The 15,068-nt window shown below is 38.6% G+C and overlaps 4 protein-coding genes across 5 annotated transcripts; 2 read left to right on the forward strand and 2 right to left on the reverse strand.

The window, feature by feature from the left end:
- Window positions 1-601: 601 nt before the first annotated feature.
- On the reverse strand, window positions 602-6,847 carry LOC125205410 (casein kinase 1-like protein HD16). Its single transcript, XM_048104317.1, has 17 exons — window positions 6,493-6,847; window positions 5,534-5,984; window positions 5,249-5,374; window positions 5,091-5,164; window positions 4,900-4,969; window positions 4,776-4,831; window positions 4,610-4,681; window positions 4,349-4,443; window positions 3,905-3,971; window positions 3,700-3,829; window positions 3,394-3,612; window positions 3,048-3,178; window positions 2,143-2,317; window positions 1,953-2,043; window positions 1,607-1,764; window positions 997-1,185; window positions 602-920 (listed from the first exon to the last, which is right to left on the reverse strand). Exons 2-17 carry the CDS (start codon window positions 5,933-5,935, stop codon window positions 861-863), a joined length of 2,115 nt encoding a protein of 704 aa, XP_047960274.1. The 5' UTR covers window positions 5,936-5,984; window positions 6,493-6,847; the 3' UTR covers window positions 602-860.
- A 1,710-nt stretch (window positions 6,848-8,557) lies between these two features.
- On the forward strand, window positions 8,558-9,880 carry LOC125205861 (photosynthetic NDH subunit of subcomplex B 2, chloroplastic). The gene is made up of 3 exons (XM_048105023.1): window positions 8,558-9,023; window positions 9,089-9,529; window positions 9,601-9,880. The coding sequence occupies exons 1-3, from the start codon at window positions 8,634-8,636 to the stop codon at window positions 9,793-9,795; spliced, it is 1,026 nt and encodes a 341-aa protein (XP_047960980.1). The 5' UTR covers window positions 8,558-8,633; the 3' UTR covers window positions 9,796-9,880.
- Window positions 9,881-9,897: 17 nt separating this feature from the next.
- On the forward strand, window positions 9,898-11,478 carry LOC125205862 (protein NDH-DEPENDENT CYCLIC ELECTRON FLOW 5). Its single transcript, XM_048105024.1, has 3 exons — window positions 9,898-10,435; window positions 10,514-10,936; window positions 11,033-11,478. Exons 1-3 carry the CDS (start codon window positions 10,028-10,030, stop codon window positions 11,225-11,227), a joined length of 1,026 nt encoding a protein of 341 aa, XP_047960981.1. The 5' UTR covers window positions 9,898-10,027; the 3' UTR covers window positions 11,228-11,478.
- An 80-nt stretch (window positions 11,479-11,558) lies between these two features.
- LOC125205859 (protein SINE1-like) lies at window positions 11,559-14,349 on the reverse strand. 2 transcript variants are annotated; one of them, XM_048105021.1, is made up of 3 exons: window positions 14,160-14,349; window positions 12,375-13,680; window positions 11,559-12,090 (listed from the first exon to the last, which is right to left on the reverse strand). In XM_048105021.1, the coding sequence occupies exons 2-3, from the start codon at window positions 13,674-13,676 to the stop codon at window positions 11,674-11,676; spliced, it is 1,719 nt and encodes a 572-aa protein (XP_047960978.1). In that variant the 5' UTR covers window positions 13,677-13,680; window positions 14,160-14,349; the 3' UTR covers window positions 11,559-11,673. The 2 variants fall into 2 exon arrangements, with proteins under 2 accessions (XP_047960978.1, XP_047960976.1); XM_048105019.1 differs by having other exon boundaries at window positions 11,559-12,093.
- Between the last annotated feature and the right edge of the window lie 719 nt (window positions 14,350-15,068).

Genomic DNA, 15,068 nt, shown 5'->3' on the forward strand with positions numbered 1-15,068 from the left:
TCTTAACATTTTTTAAAACTCGTGCCGCCCATAAATGGAACTCCTAATGATGGACGGAGGAAGTACTAAATATATTGAGAAATTACGTGAGATAGAGTGACAAAAGAAATATACTCTGTGAAGGCCCAAAAAGCATTTGAGGTATTCTCGAGTGAAAAGGAGAATTAAGTAGGATACGAACAAATTTTAATTTAAAGAAAAATAAATTTTGTTGATATAATGCAGTGTTTATGTGTATAATATAGGAGAGAGATAAAATTAATAGTATGATAAACTGAAATCCAATTATATGATTACTGGAATTTGTGTATAATGTATGATTAAATAGTTATTAAAATGCAAAAAATAGAAAAAAAAAATCTAAGCTTCCTTTATAATCTATCATGCCTTATCAATTATGATTCTAAATTAAACGAATGTCAAGTTGTAGCAAATATAATTTAGTTATAAGATAGAGTGGATTACTTTCACCACAGTTTCTGTTATTTGGGTCATAGAGTATCGATAGTAGGGGGAGTAAATACATAGTCGTGGTGTGAACTCTTTTTAGTGAATGTTGAAGAATAGTGGTATGGTAGGGGGGCTTATTAATGAGAGAATAGGCTACAATAAAGAATTCATAATATGATGATCAATCACAATCGCAATCACACTCCAAATCTTAGCGTTGTGTTGGAAAGCCATTTAGCCTCTGATGGCTTTTACATAAGCACACAACCAACTTCCTTACTCCTTCCCCCATTGCACATCCTCAACACCTTCTGCTTCAATGGCGGCGTCTTTCCATTACACGGAAACTCAGCATGTCGCATTTTTAGCTTGCCCTCCTCATCCCAATTAGTACATATTTTACATCAGCTTTAGCAAACTGTACGGCCATAACATATCGACGCAATGTAGAGATTCTTCGACCACTTCTCCTGTAAATCAAAATGCAAATCAGTTCATACCCTTCATTAAACCAAGCTTAATCCAATTCTAAGATAAAGTTAGTACCTTTACATGGGTGCTTGGGAATGCAGATGTACGAAGAGTCTCCTGAGTCTCGTCCATCATTTTGCGTCTGGGTATGCTAAGTATGAATGCTGCCTGATCGGTGGTAGCAGCCATCGATGTTATTCTATACCCATTTTCCCATCGCCGGTGTATTCCTTCACTTGGATAAAGAAAATCAAGTTCAACCACCTGAGAACAAATCAGCCATTAGTATTATGTCATGTAACAGCCAAACATCCATTTTCCGATATTTCCAGCTTGGTTGTATTGGCTTATTGTGTGGAAATGATTGGTAAAGACGAGTTATTCATCCACAGTAATTTGCATAAATCAAAGGTTGGAAATGGCCCATATGGTCTTGGGCTTATAAACTCATCATAGGGAGGGGGAGGGGGAGGGGGAGGTAAAGTTCATTATATACCTATTCCCACTACCTTAGAAAATGACATTGTCTTAATAGTTGGATGTGAAGAATAAGATTGTTGTAGATGCGAATTAATGATAAAAGTGTTCAAAAGAATTATAGCACCCTTACTATAAATAGAGCATTGGTATTCTGAGTGAATTTAAAAAAGAATTACAAGTAGTGAAAATGGAAAGATGCTTTTACCTGTTCAGAATACCCAGAATTTCTGGACATCACGACACCCCAGCGGCTGCCAGCAGTTGTCATAGACGTGACATGGAATCCTTCTTTCCACTTCTTATTGATCCACTTGAAAGGAAAGGATTCACTAACTTTATATGATTGTTGGGTATAAGGTGTTCCTGAAGGATAGACGAGTTAAGAGGAATAAGATCAATCTTAGCTAAAGGATATGATGAAGATGAAACCTTACCATAAGTAAAATTTTCAGAGAATTCGTAAAAATTTTAACAATGAAGGAAAACACAAGGGGGTGGTGAACTGTGAAATTGAGAGATATACATGATACAGCAGCCAGATAAGAGCTTACCTTTAGACATAACCACCAGAGAACTTCCATTAGCTGCACCAGCTATAGAACTGATGTAATAGTTTTTTTCCCATTGTTCCATAATCCAATCCTGCAGAGAACAAATAAAATATTATTGCATTGGGCATGTACACCCAGCTAGAATGGAGAAAACATCAAAAAAGTAAAACACAATAATGAGGTTTTCTACCTTATGAAGAAAAACTGCTGAAAGCTCATACACCTGTGAAGTAAACCCTGTTCCAGCATCCATGATCAAGGCCCACAGACTTGATGCTGAAGCCACGCAGCTAATATATAAGCCATCTTCGTTACCCTTCTCTACATGTTGATGGAGTCTTGAATCCGCAACATTGTAGTGGTATCTACACGAAGGATAATTTCACAAAAAATATAGTGAGAGGTATGTGCAATAAAATTTGAAACACAATCCATGTCAATTGAAACGATGCATGATGAATTCATTATTTACAGAGAGAAAATTCAACCAATTCACAATAAGTTATCATAGTATTCAAAAATAAATTATTAAAATACTGAGTCAAAATTGCAGGTTTATCCACGTTGAACACAGTAAAGATTAAATAACACCAGCACAATCACAAATATACCAATCTGAATATGTGCAAATGTATGACATACAACAAGCCTAGAGTAGAATGTATTGTATGAGGCAGCATTAAAATATGTATTTAGAAATGGACAAGTAAAAATGAGAAAACAGAAAAAAATACTACTCCGTATATAATTATTGCAAAAACTGGCATAAGGCAGCACCAGAAACTACCAAGAAAACCTGGCGAACTAGCGATAACAATATACAAAAAATTTACCACATTAATCCCAGTAATGTCTGAAATGACTTAGGACCTAAATATATCATTTAAGGCTGTGCGGGGCTAGGTAGATTCCAACTAAAGCGAGAACGTGTAAAGATAACATTAAGTAATCATTATGAAACAACTGGTTGACATCAAATATTTGCTAATTCTCACATTTGCAGTGTAATTTTTTAAATAATGTACAAATAAATATAAGAGAAATTTAAAATGCAAGCACCAATTGCCCAAATAAATATTCAATATCAGCAGTCACCTCTGTTTCATTGGGCGTCGTGCATTGTACACTGAGATCCACTGAGTGGCAGGACTGCCCAGTCGTACTTTCTTCTTTGGTTGCTCATCCTCTTCCAAGTTAATGAGTAACCTGCCACGCTTTTGCCCAACCTGTTCGAACAAACATAATAAAGATAAACTAAAATATGCATATCCATAGCAAAGTTGTTAAGTTTGTCTGGCGGGAATCTTTTGTGCTTAATGAGAAGTGAGAGTCTTCAAGGCACCATCATTTATTATGTGATGGTTCTAATTTCAAAAGAAGTCAATTAACATGTTATATTTCAGCACACTAAACTTGGTCAAACAAACTGATTTGTTGCTACCTTAAGAGCTCCATCTATCCTTATCGGTCTCAACGATGTGCATGGTTCAATCAGACTATCAAAAAGGGAGATCAGCTTGGAATAATTTGGCTCTTCATCAAACTTCATATTAGTAACAGCCTCAAGGAACTGTTTAAATGGAGCAGGGCAGAAGCAACACATCAGTTCTGGAGAGGTCGCCATTTTCTTTTTAGAGACTAGAAAGCTCTTGTTATCACCCTGCCACATCACCATCAAATAAGGGGTAGGGTCAGCCAAATCTGATAAGAAAATCGTCAGAGTTAACTAAGTGTTAGTGTCAGTCACCTGATACCCTTGCCATGGCAACCTTCCTTTTATAAGAAATATCAGGGTGTATGCCAGTGACTCAAGATCATCTCTCCTACTTCCTGTACGGCCCAAGTGTGCATGCACACTTGCATACCTTATAGTGCCCCTGTGGATAGATAACTAGAGTTTATTGGTCTGAACTAAGCCAGTATAGCAACAAATCTACATAAACTCCACTGACCTAAATATATCCGGCCTCTGATCGTACTCAACATGCTGACCAGATGAAGCATCTTTCCATCTGGAAGCTGCAAGCCAAATTTGTTCAGAACAGCAGAAGATAATACATAAGGTGGAAGTGGGAAAAATGGCAGCAATATCACAAATACTAAGGACAAACAAGAAATGGTGTGTGTTCATTCAATGTTTCATGCTATCAACCAATTAATACTCCCTCCGTCCCACTCTAAGTGGAACATTTTTTATCCAACACAAGGTTTTATGCAATATTGTTTTGTGAGTTAAGTGGAGAGAGAATAAAGTAGAAAGAGTGATGTTTCTATATTAAGAAATGGGTCATTTAGAGTGGGATATCCCAAAAAAAGGAAAATTTGTCACTCCGAGTTAGACAGGGGGAGTACAAGGTAGCAAAGGTACATGCAAACAGATCATGAATTTATCATACCCAAACCAAGATCAATAAGATACAGCTTTTTCTCCTCTGCTGTTCCAGGCTGACCGAGTAAAAAGTTCTCTGGCTTCACATCACCATGCACAAATCTAGATTACCGGCAGAAATAAAGGAGATTGAATTAATAGCAATTTTAGTGAACAGAAGCACAAAAAAAAAAAAAAAAAAAAAAAAAAAAAAAAAACCACCTCCATTTTCTAGACAGTGGTGGTCAGAAAACAAAGAATTAATTTGGAAGTGTTTGGTAGGTTTTACCCCTTCATGTGAAGCTTTTCAAGAATTGATATAGCCTCAACTGCTATGCAAGCTGCCATACTTGGCGACATCCTGTTTCAGGTGCTCAAGGTCAATGGCAACGTGAACATAAAAACAGGATTAAATGGAGCATGCATCACAGAGAAAGAGAGAGAGATGATCTTACGACTGGCCCAAAGAATTCCAAACATCCCAAAGACTAGGCCCAAGTATGTCCATGACCTGAAACAATAGTCATTAGAAACAAGATAGAAATGTCGAAGCCAAATGAATAATATACCAAAACCCACCAGAATGTAGAAATCTCCTTGGCGGCCCTTGTAGTGAACCCATGGAACCCCATAACATCCATTCAGGGAGCTTACAGAAAAATTACACAGCAATTATGAAAAATAAACATCCATAAAAAGAAGGAAAGTACAAAAAAAGAGAGCAAGAAAAAGATTTCGCGAACATTTCAAAGTATGAATAAAAAACTTACTTGTAGACCTGCCATTCATAAGGAGGGCCATAATTGCAACCCTTGCTATTTCGGTGTTCAAACTTCAATGCTACCTACAGAAAGAAAAATAATTTTACTAGACAGCATCAAGATCGATTTGGTAATCAGTTTTAGCAATTATCCGTGCTAGATGATACCTCAATAGCATCAGGTCCCATTCTTTCACTGCCACCAGTTACCCTTCGACCAACATAAACTTGGCCAAATCCACCCTTACCTAATTTTCTTTCTGTCTTATACATTGGTGAGTTGCCAACTTGGACCTGCATTAAATAACATTGGACTAACTACCCAGAAAATAAAATGCAAATTCGAAAATGGTTGAGATGCAATGTGAATGGTGCCTGCAATCTCAATAAGTTGAATGAGCCACAATATTCCCAGAGGAAATGCAGAAATGAGAAGAATGGGCAAGGAATTACCCTGTCAGGGACTGGAGTGGAACTTGGTTCTTCTTCAACTCCCATTACTTTATCAGCACTTCCACCTTCCATGGGGATTTCCTTATTTGCTACACCCTCTATTTTATTACAAGCCGGATCCCCTGCCCCAACACCAGCTTGAGGAAGAATCTCACGAGGTGGATTTGGGTCCAAATCTATCAACCTAACCCCTCTGCCTCTACCAGCAGCAGTTGGCCTTGCGGGTGTTGCTGCAGAAGGCCCTTTAGCTACACCAGCTGCATTCCCTCTCCCTCTTCCCCTCCTTCTGGTTCTATTCTGAGCAGGTGCAAGAAAATTCTCTTCTTGATTAGCAGGTTGAGAGGCAGGCTGGAGATCACCAAGCCGTTTTGATCTCCGTGCTCCGCTACGCAATTCTGGCATCGTCACCCATGCAAATCAGCTCCTGCTCACTTCCCACCTTCCGTGCAACCTTCAGAGAGGTAAAAGGCCAAGTCTTTAACCAGCATATCATGATTGGAATTCCAAGTTATAATCAAAATGAGCAAAAATTCTAAACGACAGCAAATTTTCCCCAATGGCTGAATAATAGATCCTACTTTTTAGAACTAGTTAAGTTATATATCCGCACAATAGCCAGTGGAACCTATTTGTATGGGTTCAGGATTTCCCCATAGTAGAAGCAAAATGCAGCCCAATTATCGCATAGATAGGATAGGAAACAGATAAAGTAGGCATCCAATCCAACATTATTTATACCTTAAAAATCATGGTGCAAAAACGTTGTAAAACAACAACAGCAGAGACATTAATAGCCAAGTAATCCCAGGATTATCAACTAAGCTTATGGGAACCATAATATACGGAGAGAGAGAAAAACACTAAATCAGTCATATCACCGCTAATGAAGGAATATTAAACAGTTGGCTATCATCGTACATTGAAATGAAATCAGTAATAAAAGCAGCGACAGATCGAACCTCAGAAACAGTAAAAACTGGAGGATCGGAGATGAAATACGGGAAATCGACTACAAAATCAATTTATTAAACGATCAAAATCAGATCTTCAGCAGAAATAGAAATACCCAGGTCATATACAAAAGTAATTATCCTTTTGAAATTGGAAAAAGAAGAAGAAGATATAGATGTATTGTTAAGAATCAGAGGATTTAAAGAGTGAAGGATGGGTGTGGATATCGAAGAAAGAAAAATTAGGGAAAATCGTTGTGTATTGTAATGTATCGGTGTATAGATTTTTCTATGGCTGTCCAGCTTATCTCTCTCCCTACACACAACATCTACTGCTTGTCAGCCTCCTCTTCTCTCTCTTCTCTATGAATTTATGTATATATATGGTGTGAGTTGTGTAGGTCATTCCTTTTCTTCTCTTTTTTTATTTTCAGCCTTTTAATCATTTAATTTAACCCCTCATTCATTTGCGTTTGGTAACACCATACGTTGATCACGAATTATATTCGAATTGGTACTGTATATACTATGATATGATATTTTGTGAAATGAGGTGGGGGATTTAGGACGGCAGAACTACTTAAGTAAATCAATTTAATTATAAAAGGCACCTTTTTTATTGAATAGTATTAGTATTTTTTTTTATGTATTTCCTACAATAATTAAAAATGAAAGCATTCCCCCAACGCAACAAATTCTCTCAAGTAAATTTTTTTTATCGAGTTTGATATTGTTGGTGAAATACTTGGTTAAGATTTTGGAGGAATTGAGAATGAGAAGCGGTGAGTGTGAGAAATAAGAGGATGTCAATTCATAATTGGCTTTGAGTAGCTAGAAAACAATAAGAGAATGTACAATATTCAAATCCCCCTTTGAATATTTTTTTTCAATGGGTAGATAATCTTTGTAGGCCTGTTAACGAGGCATGGTATTCGAGTGAAAAACGCTGAGGTCAGTGTTGAGTGCTTGAATTTTGACTACTTGTTGCATATCTATCAAAGTTGAAAAGGAATTGGCTGTGCTTTTCTGGAAATAGCTTGTTTATTGTTCATTGCAACGTACAAAGATGCATAGTTATTGTTTACTTTTTTTTTCTTGAATTTGTCACACAAACTCTAATGCCCTGTATCTGATGAACATAATGATAATTTTAGCAATATGGACATCTTTCATGATTTGTTTGTACCCTTGGCAGTACAGCTGAGAGAGGAATCTGTTGATGGTAGTATGGAAAAAAGTGGAGGTGGGTTGAGGCTCTCATCGCTGAGAGGGAGTCGGGGGCAGAGCAAGGGTCCGCTACCAAGCAACAGCACCTAGGCTTAATTGCGCGACTCAAGTGAAAAATAAGGAAAAATACTCCTCCCATTAAGCTTGTTTCACTAGTTTATGGCATAAGCATTAATTGTGAAGTGAAGAAGAAGGTGGGTGGGGATATCTCGATGGGCTATGTGTGATGTTCATCTTACAATTCATTTATATTGTAAGATGATAATGCATTTGCTTTAATGGACCACCACAAATGGTTTATGGAAGATGAATGTTTTAATTAGATTAGTAAGCAAATCACTCTGTTGAGTGTTGAGTAAGGGGAAAGATCTTTCTTGAAAGTTACGAATACCCTTCTATCTTTGGAATTTTAAGTTTTAACAAATGCATCATTTCTAAAGGCATTGCCAGATACCAAGATTTCAAAATCATGTGACCGCTTAGCCAATACTGCAATGATACCAAGTTTCAAGGAAACCATAAAAAGCAAGTCTTGACCAATATCATGAAGCGAAAAATCAAAATTAGCTGTTTCTTGGAAATCATCAACTCCAACTTGTTTTTTTCTTCAAGAAGATGGTGGTTATTGCCAAATTTGATCCTGATGTCTTTTTTCAGATCTCAAGTACTATAAATTTACTGTTTGGTTGGTTTTTTTTTTACATCATTTTAAAATTTACTAGTAGTACTCGTTATTTGAAGAATATAATTATGATATAAAATTCAAAGGTGAAGTTTTGGGGGTATCAATGAAAACAAAAACAATACTAGCTAGTAGAAATATGTAGTAGTGGAAGAGGCGAAGGTGGGTCTATCCAAAAATTGAGGGGATGGAAAGTTGTAAATATTTGCTGGTGGAGAGTGTTCCTTAGAGTTGAGTGAGAATGGCTTCTCTCCTATCCTTCTCTCCCCTAAAATCTGCTAAAGCTTGTGCAGCTACTACGACAGAGAGTCTCGACCAGAAATTTGGACGCAAAGGCATCAAATTTTCGGAGTCGGGGACGGTAGAGCTGAGCGTGAGAAATGGTAGCTCGGTGAAGCTTGAGATTGCAAACGCCCACATTACTTCATACAAGCCCAAGGTTTACTGGAAGGATGATGGCTATGAGGAGGTGCTTCATACTCTCCCACCTTCATCTTCCTCTTCTTCCTCCCGAGGCGGCATCGCTTTGGTGGTGGACGACCTCTCCTCCCCACCCAATCCCAAGGCTACTGCTGCTGCTTCTGAATGGACTGTAATGGATGCTGATTCCGACTCCATCGACGCTGTGCAGGTACGTACACACATTCATTGTATGCATATGTTGATCAATCGTAACGTGGTGTGTGCCTCAAACAGGTTGAGTTGGGGTGTGTTCGTGGCTGTTTGGATATCAGGTACGTTGTATCACTCTATCCTCTCAGCATGGCGGCTGCTGTGATAGTCAAGAACACGGGGCGAAAGCCGGTCGATTTAGCCACTGCTATTTTGAGTCATTTGAAGGTGAAGAAGAGAGGTGGGAGTGGTGTGCAAGGATTGAAAGGCTGCTCTTACTGCACTCACCCTCCTCTTTCTTCTCCTTTCCAAATCTTATCCCCCTCCGAAGCTACCAAGACCGAGGAACCGGGCTTCTTCTCGTTCGGATGGGAGCCTGAAAACAAGCCCGGGGTGTGGAGTGTGCAGGATGCCCCCATTACCGTCTTGAGACATAAGCTCAGTAGAGTGTACGCTGCTCCACCACCGCAACGCTCCGACCCTTTCCACACCACCGCCCCCTCCAAGTACGAGACCATCGACCAGGTGCATATCCATATCCGTATCAGTATCACTCAATTAGCTTATTACCATAACTAACACTAGTACATGTGCAGGGGCGTGAGCTTTTCTTCCGAGTGATAAGAATGGGATTCGAGGAAATATATCTGTCCAGTCCGGGCTCATTTGCGGACAAGTATGGCAATGGCTACTTTATATGTACAGGCCCCACTTCAATGTTGGTTCCGGTCACAGTGAACCCCGGTGAAGAATGGAGAGGGGCGCAGGTCATAGAGCATGATAATTTGTGATTCGAGGCATTTTTTTGCTAATCTTTACTTGTAATCATACAGATTGAGAATGGAAATATAAATGCTTTGCTTCGTTTTGATTATACATTCTGACATTATTATCTTGTATGGACTGGAGTGATGTGATGAAGATAACTTGACGTTATCTCTCAACTTTTAATGACAACCAACCAATATTAAGATACAAACCATCATCTTCTCAAAGAAAATGGGATAGGGACCATTTTACAATATGGCCACCCTTTTTAACAGCGCTCTCCCTTCTCCGAGGAACATCTCTCCACGCACTTCATGCTCCTACTCCGTCAAAACATTTCCAGACTCCGACTATCTGGAGAGATGTGGCGTGAGCTTTACAGGTATTGGCGATGACTGTGTGGTAAAGATGGAACTCGGGAATGGAACCGCTGCCAAGGTGATGCTCCCGACTGGTTTGGTCACTTCATACAAGCCTCAGATGTGGCATGGCGGCACAATGGAGTTGCTGCAAACCTCTGTCTCTCAGAGCGAGAATGGTACTGCTCTCATTCGAGGAGGATTGTCGTTAGCCCTTGCCTGCCAGAATGATGCCGGATTTTCATGGTCTCCACGTGCCTGGGATCTTCATCAAGTCACTGGAACTCCTCGAGAATCAATTCGGGTTAGTATTGTTGCTTCATCTAGTCATCTTCTACACACTTGTCTCATACACTCAACTGCATACATATTATATATGCAGGTGGAGTTGTCGAGCACGAGTGAACATGGCAACATCGGCATAAAGCATATTATAACTCTTGAACAAGATAGCTTCAACTCAGAGATTGTAGTCTCTAACTCATCTGCTTCAACTATCCGTCTAGCTGGATCAACCGTGTGCCATCTGGCAGTGAGCACTCCCGATGCAGCTTATGCAATAGGACTACAAGGCTCCGATTACTTTGATATGCCACCGTTTCAGGGAAATTTCAGCATCGTCCCTCCAATGATTAACAAGTCTCCTAATAAATTCTGGCCATTCAACAAACTATTTCCCAAAGGGGAGGAAAACATAAACAGACAGGCGGAGTCGGGTGAAGAAGACGATGACTGCAAGCACTTGGCAGAAATATTAAGCAGGATTTATACAAGCACACCTCGAAGTTTAACCATCATGGACCGTGTAAGTCATCTGTTATCTATATAATCACTATCTCAACTTGATAGCTAGAGTATTTGCCTTGAAAAAGTTAACCACGTCATCATCTCGTGTGAACAGGGAAGGAGAAATTCGGTGACAATGAGAAGACAAGGTTTTAGTGAAGTGTACATAATGAGCCCTGGATCAGAACACGAGTGGTATAGCAAGTATTCATACATCTGCATCGGCCATGCTGCACAGCTTGAACCAGTAATCATAGATTCTCAGAGCGAATGGAGTGGAGGCGTGCAATTGATCAATCCTAATTACTAAATTGGGATTTCACGTGTTGTTTCTTTATTGTGGATTAAGATAATATCAGGGAGTACGAAGATATTCGAAACAGAGAACATAACTGGTTCTCTTGTGTCCAAGTCCTAGCTAGCTATCTAGAGATACCCTCGATTTACTTGCTATTTCACATTCCTGTATGATCATCCAACCAAAACATCCAAGTCTGCACTAGATACATGGAAACAGTCAAATATCCCATCAAGTGTTATAATAAAGTAACAATTTTTATTTGTAGGCATTCTTAAACATTTGCCTTACTAGCAACTTCATGTGAGTTAAACAGCAGATTTCTACACTTCCAAAATAAGAATAAACAAATGTAAACGAAACCTGTTTTAACAACAAATATTTGTCCAACAACTTTAAATAGTCAAATATTCCTAAACGCCAAACAATGCCACAGTGTGGCATACATAAATCGAGTGCTAGGTTGGGACCATAACATGATGATTATCTTGATCACCTATCACCAACAAGAATACAAGTACTGCAAATAAACCAACAAAAAGAGCAAAAATAACTTTTCTAGCTGAGTTGTGATGAGGTTTATCTACTGGAATCATTTCAGCAAGATTAGACACATCTTCTGTGGAGGAAACTGATTCTGCATTTGCATGAAATTGTTCATCACCGGATGCTAATTCATCTTTGTTCTCACAGTCCATGCCGTTAGGAAGACCAAGTTGTCCAAGCAATGAAACTGGTCTCATTGGGCTTCTGAACCTTCTGGGCTGTTTCTCTGATAAGCCTACATCAGAATTGTCAAGATCCTGAAGCGAGCGAATGAGTCTTCTCGGGGTACTGAAAATCTTCACATCATCAACCTTAATGTGAGCCTTCGACTGCTGAAAAACACAGATAGAGGTCCAATTAGTGAAATGTTGTCTTGGATTTAATCAAAGCTCTTCAAAGAGATTAGCCATGTGTCATGAATACTAGTTCTGTATATCTCCTGCTAGATACTTGTCAGATTTGCAAATAAAACATTACAAAAACTGAAATCAATCCAAGTGGAAATTGCCAAGCTCCTCGAAGAACTTAGCCAACATAAAAATACATATTTTTGCAAAAGACTTCTCCAAGAAAATATTAAAACAAACACAAAGGATATGAGACGAAGACTTACCTGGGGACTAGGGGCATTGCTTTCAATAACTTCCTCTTTTGCACTTTCTCGAACAAAAGCTGCAAAATTTTCACAATACTCTCCATGGTTGCCAGAAATCTCATCATACTCAGATTCTTCTCGAGCTATATCTGAAAATATGCCATCTTTAAGAGATACATCCAGGAAGCCATTCTCACACCTTCTCCAAAGTCTACGATTCACACCCTTAGAACTAAAGTCCTGATCTTGAGGGCCATGATTTATTGAGTTTGGTGATTCCATCAAATAATCATACCCAACAAATGAATCAACAGTTTGTGATTCAGGTGATGCAGTTAAGGCTTCAGAACTACAAACTCTCCTCATTCTCATGTTCTCTCTTCTGCCAAAGTTTGACCCGGTAGCTGAACCATATTCCCTCTCTGATTTTGAGCATCTCTCATTGCATATTTTCTTTGCATTTTGTAGTACTTCAAAAGCAGCACCACTAACAAATGGCATTCTGTCATACTGGCAATTCTCCATTTCCTTGATTACCAACTCCAGTTCAGATGCTATACTTTTCGGATCCAAATATCTCAATAGAGAGCTCACCATATGTATGGCTGACTTTCGTTTCTGAGAATTTTCTTCCACAAAACCGGCTTCAAGAATTCGCAGTCCAGACTGTATCAACAGCCTACCATAGGCTTCAACAACGAGGCTGTTATGTTTAGCCAAAGCCGTAACTAAGGCCATATGTGAATTGGTCTGTGAATGCTTCTCTAATGCCCCAGCAACTCTCTGACAGACCTCATTTATCATTTCATTTGAGGCAAACCGCCAATTATCAGATTCAATAAGTGATTGAAGACAAAGTGCAGCTCCAGAAGACAAATTCTCCAAGCTACCCAAGAGACAATCAGAAAGAGGCTTACAAAGAGAATGAATGACATGTCTCTTCCTTTCCTCTGCTGTTGTCGGCTCGATTGCATACCTTGCTATGGCTGGAACCACCTTTGAGCAAGCCTGATGAAGAGCAAAAGCTCCTGCACTCAATGACAGGGTTTTGACAATGGTGTTCATGATGTTATCAATCTGCGGCACAATTTTTGGTCCATGGACTCGAGCAAGAACCTCGTATAGAGAAATTGTGTGCTCCCCTGATGACATGCCAGTTTCTTTGGTTTCAGAAACTTGAGCTAGAAAGATGGGGATGGCCTTGGAATCCAAGTCTTTCACATACAATTTCAATGCTTTCATAGCCGATTTTCTGCTATCAGCGTCCTTGTCAAGATTCTCCAACTCCCGGCGCAGTACTGGACTTAGACTTCTTCCCATATTACTACAAGGTAAGACACAAAATAGATTTAAAAGTTAGTTTGCATTCCATTAACACTACAAGCTGATATTGGTGTAACTGCCTAAATATTATTAAGCCAAATGATTTCGAGATTAACATATATCTGAAAGAAAGAGTAGTGAATTGAACTCCCCCGCCACACACCACACAGCACGCAACAAAACCACCATAGAAATCTGTTATCCGAAATTCCCATAAAGAATTCAATTAAATGTTTGAGAAGTTGAAGTAATTAAGCGGTACATGTACACAGCAAAATGTGTCACCAATTTTAACAGTAGAATTTCAGCTATATCAATTAGATCCACGAAATCCCGAATCTTTCCTAGCTTAAAAAACTAAACAAGAAGGGATTTAGTGATGGTGACGATCTTTCTTCTTCAGTTTGGAAAATAGAACACGAGGCGAAGCTGAAATTGAACAAGTATGGAAATAATTGCGTTTCCCCATAAAAACGATACCTTGAAATGAGCCAGACCTAGCCGCTACTACTTCTTCCTTTTGGAGCTTCAAGAATCTTATATTGAGCTATTACTATGACTGCAGATGGATGATTCGGGCAGAAATTGATTCAATTCAATTTCAATAGAATGGGGGGAGATTTTTGAGACAGCGGCTCAGCTAGTATACCGCTTTTTGTGCGCACTTGTCTGAAAACTTTTCATTTGAAATTGAAATCACTCTATTTCCCCCGCATTCGCCCTATATTTTCTTACACTTATGGGCCTTCCCTTCACCTCGGCCCAATTTAAGTGGATTGCCGTCGACTTTGGGCTGTGTTTTTTCAAACAAAAAAAGTTGGTTTCCTAATATTTTCATTTCTCTAATATATGGAAAAAAAATGAAATAGAATTCATGCCATCCGTCCAACAAAAATAGAATTATAGAACCACTATAAAACCACATATTTATATTTTTTATTTGACTGTAATTAATTGTATTTACGAAATGCGCATATTGTGTCTGAATTTAAAGGTATGATTAATAGTATCGTTCATAAATAATTATGTTATTTTATAATTTCACAAACACATATTTTTAATATAACATACAATATAAATTAAAGTAATAAAATAATTATTGAACTGAGTATATTATGGGCCTCACGTGGGTTTGGGCAGCCTAGGTTCTAAAAAAGTCGAAAACCAAACTGTCTTAATTTCACTAAAATAATGCATATACAACGAAAATATTAAAAAAAAAAAAAAAAAAAAAAAAAAGAGGTTGAGGTGCTCCAGGTCAATTTTATTTGGATTTGTAGGTATATTGAATTATTGCTTTGTGATATTTTCTATTGCGCTTGGTGTTGACGAGCATGAAACGGGATGTAATGATGACAGGCTAATGGTGATTGTGGAGTGGTTTGGTTA

Source organism: Salvia hispanica, chromosome 2, assembly GCF_023119035.1.
Source record: "Salvia hispanica cultivar TCC Black 2014 chromosome 2, UniMelb_Shisp_WGS_1.0, whole genome shotgun sequence".
Lineage (NCBI taxonomy): Eukaryota > Viridiplantae > Streptophyta > Magnoliopsida > Lamiales > Lamiaceae > Salvia > Salvia hispanica.

Bases quoted from the DNA above. Each gene is read 5' to 3' on its own strand.
- LOC125205410 (XM_048104317.1), bottom strand. From the start codon at position 5,935: ATGCCAGAATTGCGTAGCGGAGCACGGAGATCAAAACGGCTTGGTGAT. The intron at 5,165-5,248 runs GTATCATCTAGC...TTCTTTCTGTAG, and splicing joins TGGGACCTGATGCTATTGAG to GTAGCATTGAAGTTTGAACA. The intron at 4,970-5,090 runs GTAAGTTTTTTA...TTTTTCTGTAAG, and splicing joins TATGAATGGCAGGTCTACAA to CTCCCTGAATGGATGTTATG.
- LOC125205861 (XM_048105023.1), top strand. From the start codon at position 8,634: ATGGCTTCTCTCCTATCCTTCTCTCCCCTAAAATCTGCTAAAGCTTGT. The intron at 9,024-9,088 runs GTACGTACACAC...TGCCTCAAACAG, and splicing joins ACTCCATCGACGCTGTGCAG to GTTGAGTTGGGGTGTGTTCG. The intron at 9,530-9,600 runs GTGCATATCCAT...GTACATGTGCAG, and splicing joins AGTACGAGACCATCGACCAG to GGGCGTGAGCTTTTCTTCCG.
- LOC125205862 (XM_048105024.1), top strand. From the start codon at position 10,028: ATGGCCACCCTTTTTAACAGCGCTCTCCCTTCTCCGAGGAACATCTCT. The intron at 10,436-10,513 runs GTTAGTATTGTT...TTATATATGCAG, and splicing joins CTCCTCGAGAATCAATTCGG to GTGGAGTTGTCGAGCACGAG. The intron at 10,937-11,032 runs GTAAGTCATCTG...TCGTGTGAACAG, and splicing joins GTTTAACCATCATGGACCGT to GGAAGGAGAAATTCGGTGAC.
- LOC125205859 (XM_048105019.1), bottom strand. From the start codon at position 13,676: ATGGGAAGAAGTCTAAGTCCAGTACTGCGCCGGGAGTTGGAGAATCTT. The intron at 12,094-12,374 runs GTAAGTCTTCGT...TGTGTTTTTCAG, and splicing joins GCAATGCCCCTAGTCCCCAG to CAGTCGAAGGCTCACATTAA.